Source organism: Salvia splendens, chromosome 1 (assembly GCF_004379255.2).
Source record: "Salvia splendens isolate huo1 chromosome 1, SspV2, whole genome shotgun sequence".
NCBI classification, from domain to species: Eukaryota; Viridiplantae; Streptophyta; class Magnoliopsida; order Lamiales; family Lamiaceae; genus Salvia; species Salvia splendens.
Window position 1 is genome coordinate 7,317,156 of NC_056032.1, and position 11,149 is coordinate 7,328,304.

An 11,149-nucleotide genomic window follows, 5' to 3' on the forward strand; every position below is an offset into this window, starting at 1 on the left:
GAGAAACTCGAAAATTTGTACATGACAAAGTCTCTTGCGAATCGACTCTTTTTGAAGCAGAGGTTGTACTCATACCATTTCTCAGAGGAAAGGAGTATAATCGAGTAGTTGGAGGATTTTGATAAAGCGGTGGATGATTTAGAGAACATCTACGTTTCAATCGGAGATGAGGACAAGGCTATATTGCTACTGAACGCTTTACCTAAGTCCTATGATCACTTAAGGGATGCTATACTTTTTGGAAGGGAAGGCACCGTCACTTTACTCGAAGTTCAGACTGCCCTTAGAGCCAAGGATCTACAGAAGAAAGGCAATAAGGTAGCAGAGATTATTCCTGAAAGCTTGAACATTAAGAAGTTCAAGGCTAAAAAGAATTTCAAGAAAAATGAGGGCTCGAAGGCATCCACAAGTGATCAAAGGGAGACACGGTCCTGCCATTGGTGCAAGAAGTCGGGTCACCTAAAGAAAGACTGTTTCGCGTGGAAGAAAAAACAGGCTAGTGAAGCTGCACAGGGGAAGAACACTTCTGACTTTGTGGAGGAAAATGCAGATTCTCCCGAGGTCTTAAATGTGATGGCATATGAGGATGGTGGTTCTTGGATTCTTGACTCGGGATGTAGCTTCCACATATGCCCTTCTGTGGATTTCTTCACTGATCTGAGGGAGTCGACTGGTACAGTGGTGCTTGGAAATAATCAAGTATGTCATGTTGAGGGCATTGGTCATGTGAGACTAAGGTTAGACGATGGATCAGAAAAAATATTGAGTGATGTTAGGTTAATTCTAACAGTAAAGAGGAATCTTATTTCACTAGGAATGCTTGAGAAAAAGGGATTCACCTTTGAGTCTTCACATGGAGTTATGCAGATTAAGAAAGGCACCACTGTGGTTATGAATGGAAAAAGAAAGGGAGTCTCTATTATCTCTGTGGTGGTGTTGTGAAGGCTACAAGGGATCGGGTGAACAATGTTGCATCAGAATCTATAAGAGTTTGGCACATGAGGATGGGGCATCCTGCTGATGGCAGCATAAGAGAATTGATCAAAAAATGGGTGATCCATGGAGTCGATTGCAAAATCAGTGAGCCATGTGAAGAGTGCATTTTTGGCAAATCCAAGAAACTTCAATATCCAAAAGGTAAACACTCTTCACAAGCACCTCTAGATTATGCTCATAGTGATTTATGGGGGCCTGCTCTGTAAACTCTATTGGTGGTGGGATGTACTATATGTCTATAATAGATGACTATTCAAGAAAAATATGGTTGTTTATTTTGAAAGAAAAGTCAGAGGCATTTGCAAGGTTCAGAGATTGGTGCATTTTGGTTGAAAAGGAGAAGGGCAGTACATTGAAGTGTCTGAGAACAGACAATGGATTTAAGTTCTTGTCCAAGGAATTTGACAATTTCTGCCAAAAGAGATGAATTAAAAGGCATAGAACCGCTCCCTTAAATCCCCAACAAAATGGGGTTGCAGAGAGAGCAAACCGAACTATCTTGGAGAGGGTCAGATATGTGCTACTCAGCTCAGGGATAGAGAAAAGGTTCTGGGTTGAAGCTGCTGCTACTGCTGTCAAGCTGATCAATAAATGTCTCTCTTCATCGATCAATGGTGATACTCCTGACTTCAAGTGATATGGAAAACATGGAGATTACTCAGGACTCAAGATTTTTGGCTGTCAAGCCTATGCTAATCTCAAGCAAGGTAAGATGGATGCCAGAGCTTTGAGATGTGCGCTTCTTGGATATCAGTCTGGTGTGAAAGGATATAGACTCTGGTGCATTGAACCAGGGAATCACAAGATCATTGTGAGCAGGGATGTAATTTTCACTGAATCTGTCATGCCTCTTCATAAAGGACAAGATAATGAGAAAACTTTCATATATGGGGAGTATACTACCAGGTCTGAGGTGGAGCCTGATGCATTGGTTCAGGGTGGAGCTGATGGAAGTGATGATGAGATTACACAAGAAAAATCAGATGAAGATGTTGAGGATCTCAGCCAATATCAGCTTGCTCGAGATAGAACCAGAAGGAAAAATATCAAGGTTCCTGCCAGATATGCAGACTTAGAAATGCTTTATTTTGCTTTGTGTGTGACTGGGGAGATGGAGTTTGCAGAGCCAGCCACCTAGAAGGCTACCATGGAGAGCAAGGAGAGAAGTGAGTGGCTGAAAGCCATGATTGAGGAAATTGATTCCTTGCTAAAGAATGGTACATGAGTGCTTGTTGATAGAGTTGAGGGAAGAAGGATTGTAAGCTGCAAGTGGATTTTCAAAAAGAAGCTAGAATCTGCTGATAATAGGAAGATCAGATTCAAGGTTAGACTTGTAGCAAGGGGCTTCACACAAGAACATGGGGTGGATTACAGTGAGGTTTTCTCACATGTGGTGAAGCACACTTCCATTAGAACTCTATTGGCTGTGGTTGCTAGATTGGATTGGGAACTAGAACAACATGATGTAAAAACAGCCTTTCTGCATGGAGATTTGGTGGAGACAATTTATATGCAGCAGCCAGAGGGTTTTGAGAGGGCTGGGGAAGAGAATAAGGTTTGTCTACTAAATAAAAGCACTATGGATTGAAACAGGCTAGCATGCAGTGGCATATCAAGTTTGATAACCATGTCTTGAAGAATGGATTCATTAGATCAAAATATGATGAATGCGTGTACATCAAGAAGAAATGTGGCCTTGTGGTGGCTTACTTACTCTTGCATGTTGATGATATCTAGTAGCTGGATAATGCAAGAAAACTATCCAAGAAATAAAGGATGAATTGAGATCTGCATTTGACATGAAAGACCTAGGAAATGCCAAGAGAATTTTGGGCATGAACATAGTCAGAAACAGAGGCAAGAAAGAAATATGGTTAAATCAATCAGATTACATATCAAGGCTGGTGAAAAGATTCAACGTGGATGACTCAAGGGCAACATCAACTCCCCTGGCTCAGCATTTCAGATTATCTGTTGAGTAGAGGCCAAGGTCTGAGCAAGAAAGGCTTGAGATGCTAAAGATTCCCTATGCTAACATTGTGGGCAGTATTATGTATGCAATGATAGGCTCAAGACCATATGTGGCTCAAGCTATCAGTGTCACTAGCAGATTTATGACTGATCATGGCAAAGAGCACTGGTTAGCTCTGAAGTGGATTCTGAAATATCTAAATGGAGCTGGGAACATAGGAATCCTATTCAGAGAAGCTAATGAAGTGAAGGGAGATGCATTAGTGGGGTATTATGACAGTGATTATGCTGGAAACGTTGACAACAGAAAGTCTCAGTCAGGTTACATCTTCACTTTGTATGGGGGTGCAGTAAGCTGGAAATCAAGCTTACAAAGTGTGGTTGCCTTGTCCACGACTGAGGCAGAATATATAGCCTTGACATCAGCAGTAAATGAGTCCTTTTGGCTCAAGGGAATAGCAGCAGATTTCGGTGTAGTTCAAGCTGCAGTGGCCATTGGCTGTGACTGCAACAACGCTATAAGTTTGGCCAAGAACAATGTGTTTCATGAAAGAAGCAAGCACATAGATGTGCGTTTGCATTTCATTAGAGAGGAAATGGAAAGAGGAAGGGTGAAGGTGTTCAAAGTAGACACTTTGGAGAATCCAGCCGATATGCTTACCAAGACTTTGCCGAAAGAAAAATTTGAGCAATGCTTGAAGTTGGTTGGAATGTATAGAAGAGATTGACTGCTCAGCAAAAAGCATTCAAGGTGGAGAATTGTAAATGTTGTATGCTAGTTGCTGAGGAGCGTGATGAAAGAAGTTGAAGAAACAGTCTTGCTGCTCCAAAGCTTCAGGAGCCGTAGGATCTCGAGCTATAGTGGAGATTGAATCTCAACCGTTGGATCCAACTAGTCGTTGGATTTGAATGTAGTATAAATAGTTTGTTAGCTGTGTTGTAAGTTAGTTTTAGCTCCATTCAATTTTCGGTTTTCATCTTCAACAGTAAAGAGTGAATCAGATTTGTAAACCATTCTTCAAGATAGTAATACACTTCTTTTCACCCAAAGTTAAAGATCTTCTTTCGATCCAACACTGGATTTCGAGGAGTTTAAGGAAATGATGTCCGAGGATTCCTTCGAATCTTCTTAGAACTTTCCTTCCTTTTTTTCTTCCTTGGAAGGAATGTTCTTATATAATTAATGAGTGTGTACAAGACATTGTGTGTACGTTTGTGTGTCTATGTATATGTAGTTTTGTTAGATCTTTAAGGTCTATGAAATTTAGGTATTAATTAAGAGTATTATTTATTATTTTGTGGCTTTCTTGTTTGTGTGTTAAAAGTGTTCAACAAGAACAAGCATATTACAAAAATTATCTTACTTTGACCTTGAATAATTATAAATTGTGTTGATATATTGACCATTTTCGTAGATGCGCCGATTTTGTTGTGTTGTTAGTAATTTTACTGATGTTTGCATAAGATTTGATATGTTAATTGCGTTTTACCTTCTTTGAAGATTGCAACCAGCTTTTCAAAAGTAATTAAATTGACCTCAACGTTGAAAAAAAATTGAAGTGCTTTAAAGAAAATATACCTATTTCAGTCACTTTAGATCGCTAAATCTAAAATAGTTTAATTAAGTACAATGTTTTATTCTTATTTTAATTGTTATTTGATTAAATCACTCTTTAGTCTTTACACCTTTCAAAAATTTAGTGTATGTGTGTGGGGTGTGTTAATTGTAATTCTATATACATAAAGTAGCTACATTTGCAATGGAAAAATAAAAATTTCGCATCGTTTAGGATTTGACTATAGTATATCTACATTTATCTATTGAAGAAAAGCAGTCTTTGTAGATTTTCACTATATAAAGATAATGCAAGTATTTTTTGTTTTTACAATAATTTTTTTAGCACCTCTCTCTATTAGATAAATTCAATTGTATATAGTAAAATTATTGATTACTTCATCATGTTTTGTCCACTATAACTTATAATGTAAATCTCTTTTCTACTCTGAAAATCGTTATCTTATCTTATTAAATTATATACCAACTAGATGTAATAGGGTCATGTTAAAATATATATACTATCCAATCCACACCTAAGATCAATCCTACACAATTAGATCTTAAAATAAGTGGATGAGATTCTCACGGATTTCAATAAATGTAGTAGATAAATTATCAACGAAAGGGTAAATAGTCAATCTGTTATAACATAAAAAATTTCATGGTTTTTTTATATCAACATAGTGTATTACAAATAGCAACACAGTGACATGAGAATCTCAATACAAGTACCCGAAAGTATCAATACAGTTTTATTGATATTGTACATGCATCATGTTGAAATCATTTGGTGTATTTATTGATATAAATCTGTTTATCAACATATACGAAAATTAAAATAAAAATTATAAAATTTCATTATCCGATCATCGTCGGAATATATGCACTTGAGATCTCGTTAGAATCCTTATGAAATTACCTTTAATTTGATATATTTTTATTGAAAAATAATTTAAATCTTAAGAGTTACATAAATTTAAAGCTTTAAGATGATTTTGAGGGGAGAAAAAGTGATTAGTTTTAACTACCATATATAGAAATTGACTTATTTAATTATTTTTTTAAATTTAAAATCTAATCTACTTGACATAATTTTAACCACTAGATCTTATAATTTAATGACTAATATTTGATCTTAATTTAGGGTTGCTAATTAGTTAGCCGATTACATCTCATCTGTAATACTCCATAAAGCAAGATGTATATTTTGTTATTATAATAAAATTGGGTTATCATATATACTTGGAAAATTTTTACCGATTATCTAAGCTTTTATTTTAGAACAAATAAGTAGGTAGATCTCATCTAGAAATATTTGTTGTCGAATCATTTTTAAACTTTACTAATTGTATAATTAATTGTGAACGTGGTTTGTTTAAAATTAATTGATTTGGCATAGTGAAACGCGTCTTATGCCTAACCATATTAAGTTATTAATACCCATTTTGGCATTTTAAAAATATGTTAGAGTTCTCTAAAATCGAGTAACTAAGCCCTAACTTAACGACGCATATAGTTAATTCGAGAATAATCAAATACATAAAGAGAAATGTATAAAATAAAACAAAAGTCTATGAAATAAAAAGTAAAATTGATTGTTTTCTTCTTCTCGAGCTTTGCTATTTTTGTTTTGACTTTATGTAAAATCTCCTCTTTTCAACAAAATCGTGCCGTAAACGGCTTTGCGATTCATTAATTCTCTGCAGTGCCTGCTTTTATACTAAAGTCGCTAAAATGCGTGAAAAGCTCGGAGTATTTATAGTTGAAACTGGAGGAAACCTGATGGTGAGAACTCTGCTATTTCTTATTTGCTTGTAGTCGAAACAGCAATTATTATATTACTACTATATCTTAATTATATGATTTAATGAAATAATTAGTTCATGTAAAATAACAACCGGTCAAAAATAATTACTCAGCAATTCAAAAAATAAACATTTATGGTATATCATTATGTACAAAAATAACTAGTGAGCTATTTTTGGTAAAAAATAATAATAATAATAATAATAATAATAATAATAATAATAATAATAATATTGTAGTATTTAATATAATAAACTCAAAATTGAATTTAGTCCGAACACTTCATATATAAGAGAGAATTTTGGAAGAGTTGGATTATGATACATTTCTTTGTTACGGCCTAGGGGTCTTTTATTGATTTCCTTTCCTCTTTTGATTTATTTCATAAGATATGGAATCTACTTTAAAGTTCAAATCATTCTAATATAAATTAATCAGCATTTTTATATAATTATAACAGGGTTGCATCAAGTATTAAATAAAATTTGTTCAAATCCCAACTCATGTACATTTTTTTATCTCTTCTTTCTCTCCTATGTCTGAATAATCTAAAGTTTTTTAGTAATTATAAAAGGATCAATATTTAGCAATGTTTTAAAAATCGGACCGGCAAGTGAACCGGCGTCGTTACTGGTTCACTGGTTCAACCGGTTCACTGGTCGAACTATTGGTTGAACCGGAATACTGTTTATATATATTTATTTATTTAGTAGTACATAATAAAATTTAATTAAATGTTTTATCAATAAATATTATAGTATTATACATTTAATAGTATTATTATAGAAAACAAGTCTTGTACTAGTATATTAGAATATTTAATGACGTTAAGTTTAAATACAATAATAAATTATAATACACAATATTAAAAACTAGTATTAAACTCTATGTATAATTATAAACTCCTATATTGTAAAATATTAGTGATTGTAAAAGTATAATTAAAATATAAGAAATATATTATAATTAACAATTTCTTAAAAGAATATAAAATTAAAATGAATTATTAGTTTCGGTGGAAAAAGAATTTCAGATTTAATGTATAAGGATAATTAATGTTCATAATATTTCAAAATGACCATGTGGTAGAGTGGTAAATGAGTAGGTATTTAGGGATGAGGTCATGTGGTCAAGTCTCAGCAACAACAAATCTCAAAAAAATATTTTGAAAAAGTGAAAAATCGGTTTCCGGTTCACGGTCGGTTCCAAGCGATTCAATGTGCTAGTGGTTTTTAGGGGTGAACCGGACCGGGCTGCCTGCCTATTCGCGGTTGAACCGGTCGAACCGGCCGGTCCGATCCGGTTTTTAAAACACTGATATTTAGTGATGCATGGTTACTAAGTTGGTTAGTGAATCTTGAATTTTCCATACCTCTAAGAATGTGAATCCCATTCTCACTTCTCTGAGTTCTTTCCCACACACACACACAAAACACACAATGAAAGGCAAGTGCACAAGCTCATCATCATCATCATCATCATCCCACACCATCACCACCCAAGCAATCATAAAGACTGTAGCTTTCCTCTCCCTCCTCTGCTTCTCTCTCTTCTTCCTCTTCAAACATTTCTCATCATACACACAACATGAGCACCTTTACTTCTTCAACTCCACCTCCACAGACACCTCTCTGCCTCCGGCCCCCTCCCCATCCCGGCCGCAGAGGCCGCTGGTTGAGAGCACAGGGATCATAAATGAGTTGGGAATCATGACCTCTAATTTCATGATTGGGGAATTTGATGAGGGGTTATTAGTGGAGAATGCCAAGGTTGGTGATATTAGTGAGAAGGTTAAGGGAGAGAATGATGAGGGAGAGGTGAATAAACTTAGAGTTTGTGATATGAATATGAGTGATTATGTTCCTTTTTTGGAGAATGTGGGAGCTGTTTCTAAAGGATTTGACTGTTTGGTGCCAAGGCCTAAAGGGTACAAGCCTCCAGTGCCATGGCCAAGGAGCATGGATGAGGTACAACTTTCTTGATTTTTTCAGTTTACTTTTATGGCGTTTTATTGTTTTGATTTATTGGATAGCTACTGATCTTAGCAAGGATTGGAGGGCAGTAGCCTAAATTGTTGATTATATTCACTAAAATGTTTGAGATTATTTAAAAATTGATTTCAAATGTGAAGAATGATTGGAATCTAGAGATGAAGATTGATTGGTTTATGGCAAGTTCTAATCAAAATATGATTTTGATCAGAGTTCTTGATTATGTACAGTAAAATATTTGAGATTTTTTAGTATGCAATTTTCAACAAATTGATTTCAAATGTGTGGAATGATTATTTAGAACCTAGAGATGAAGAGTGATATATTGATTTATGACAAGTTCTGATCAAAGTATACTAATTTAAGATGTTGAAATGAAATGCAGGTGTGGTTTGAAAATTTACGCTATAAGGCCAAAGATAATGAAGGGGTGTCGAAAAAAAATGATAAACTTGTGTTTTCTTCAGAAGTTGGGTCTAAATCAGATCAAAACTTGGAACAGGTGGAGGGTTTAATTCATCATATTTTGGATTTATAATGTTGTTTTTGTTTTTACTTGGGCTTGATTTTATGGAATGAATGAACTTAGATGGTTCCTGAGATTGCCTTTGGCCAACGGACACGAGTTGCTCTAGACGTTATTGGTTCGAGCATTGCAGATTTTGGTGCTTACTTGATGGAGAGAAATGTGACAACTCTTTCAGTAGCTGGGAAAGATCAGGCGAAGCATGTTCAACTTGCCCTCGAAAGGGGTGTACCAGCTATGATGGCTGCCTTTGCAACCTATCGTTTTCCTTTCCCAAGCCAAGCATTCGATTTGATCCGTTGCTCTAGATGTGGAATCAACTGGACTCTTAATGGTATGCATCTTTCATGAAGCTTAGTATGAGAAAGAAAATTGGATAAAAGCAAGAATCTTGATATCGTTTGAGGAAGAAAATTGGTCTAACCCTAAACTGAAAAGGGATCAATGCAAGAAAAACAGAGTTTTAGTTATGTTCAACATCATCAATCTGCTAAATTCTGTGTTTTTAGAGTCTTGATCCATTGATTCAAAATCTGAGTAAAATTTTCTTGTTTTGAAGATGGGATTTTGCTTATTGAGGCAAACCGGTTTCTTAGAGGCGGAGGATACTTCGTTTGGGAGGCAGACGCGGTTTATAAGTACGAAGGAGAGTTGGGAGAGCAATGGAGAGGTTAGCTCAACATACCTTCTATTTTACTTCATTATGGATCCATTCACAGACCTTTTACCTTATCTCTTTCGACAGAAATGGAGGATCTTTCTAGAAATCTTTGCTGGGAACTAGTATCTAAGGAGGGCTACATTGCTGTTTGGCAGAAGCCTCTAAACAACAGCTGCTATCTCTGCCGTGATCCAGACATACGACCTTCGCTTTGTGACCAAGATGACAATCCAGATGATTTATGGTATTTACAATTTGCTTAGCCCTGTCACACCTCTTTGTATTGAAGAAAGACTAGCAAGATTTGGTTTTTTCTGCAGGCGTGTGAAGGTGAAGAAATGCATAGCGCGTCTACCTGAGGATGGCAACGGGGCTAATCTTACTGACTGGCCTGCGCGCCTCCATAGTGTACCGGGACGGCTCTTGAGCATAAAAACAGATTCTGATGTGTCTAGGAGGCAGCTGTATAGGGCAGATTCCGTATATTGCAACGCTATTGTGGATGGATATGTTTCTGTTTTCAAGATAAACGAGGCGAAGATACGCAATGTGATGGACATGAGAGCTGGATATGGAGGGTAAAGATAAATCAACCATCTTAAACCATTTTTCATATGTTCTGTTTGGTTTGAGGCATTTCTTTGGTTTGAAAAATGTGTAGGTTTGCAGCAGCTTTGCTTGAATCCCGGGCTAATAGTTGGGTTATGAATGTTGTTCCGTTGAGTGGTCCAAACACACTGCCTGTGATATACGACCGCGGCCTTATAGGAGTGATGCATGATTGGTACGCACCAGTGAATGAATATTACTATCTCATCTCGTATTTCATTATATGTGACATTTGCATATGTTACGTGTGGTTAGGTGTGAGCCGTTCGACACTTACCCTCGAACATATGATCTGCTCAATGCTGCAGGGCTTTTCTCTGTTGAACAGAAAAGGTACACTTTATTTCTTTATGTGTAAGTGTTAGTAACTATACCAAGAATTATGATGCTATTATTGTATGTGCAGGTGTAATGTGAGAAATATTATGTTGGAGATGGATCGAATCCTGAGGCCAGATGGCCGTGCTTACATACGCGACACGACTGCTGTGATCTATGAGCTTCGAGAGATTGCAGAGACGATGGGATGGATTGCTCACATGTTCGACACAGAAGAGGGTCCTTATTCGGATTGGAAGCTCTTGATCTGCACGAAACGAATGTAAGACACTCGTATACATGGTTCATGAAGCTACATGCTATGAATATGAGTTAGTCTTGGAGGAGTGGCAGATGAGAGAATCACACAAATGGTTTTGTTTTGTATCATCTGTTTTAAGAAGATCATCACATATATACTTGGATTTCGTGAGATGCTTCAATGTTGTTGTACCTACTATCACTCTCTTGTGTTAAGATATGGAGTAGAAATATTTAGTATTCCATCAAATCCATGATTTGCAAAACCTCTGCTTTTTTGGTGGTACATTGACGAAATCATGTGTATTTGTAGTTATTTTTCACCCATCAGTCCTCTTGCTACTTTATTTCACTATTTTAAAAACAAATTACTTAGTTTTAGCATTTTAATAAAAATATATCGACTTTATCATAGTTACCAAATTATCTCTACATTAATTCAATCGCTTTCA

At 35.9% G+C, this 11,149-nt stretch overlaps 1 protein-coding gene across 1 annotated transcript; it reads left to right on the forward strand.

The window, feature by feature from the left end:
• Positions 1–7,693: 7,693 nt before the first annotated feature.
• LOC121794978 (probable methyltransferase PMT10) lies at positions 7,694–10,947 on the forward strand. Its single transcript, XM_042193402.1, has 9 exons — positions 7,694–8,298; positions 8,708–8,824; positions 8,912–9,182; positions 9,408–9,518; positions 9,594–9,753; positions 9,830–10,087; positions 10,171–10,293; positions 10,374–10,451; positions 10,525–10,947. The coding sequence occupies exons 1-9, from the start codon at positions 7,771–7,773 to the stop codon at positions 10,721–10,723; spliced, it is 1,845 nt and encodes a 614-aa protein (XP_042049336.1). The 5' UTR covers positions 7,694–7,770; the 3' UTR covers positions 10,724–10,947.
• Positions 10,948–11,149: the final 202 nt, after the last annotated feature.

What these genes read in the sequence shown, in the direction of transcription:
- LOC121794978 (XM_042193402.1), top strand. Translation starts at nt 7,771, where the DNA reads ATGAAAGGCAAGTGCACAAGCTCATCATCATCATCATCATCATCCCAC. An exon ending in CAGATCAAAACTTGGAACAG is followed by an intron (nt 8,825 to 8,911) that starts GTGGAGGGTTTA and finishes GAATGAACTTAG; the next exon opens with ATGGTTCCTGAGATTGCCTT. An exon ending in GTTGGGAGAGCAATGGAGAG is followed by an intron (nt 9,519 to 9,593) that starts GTTAGCTCAACA and finishes CTCTTTCGACAG; the next exon opens with AAATGGAGGATCTTTCTAGA.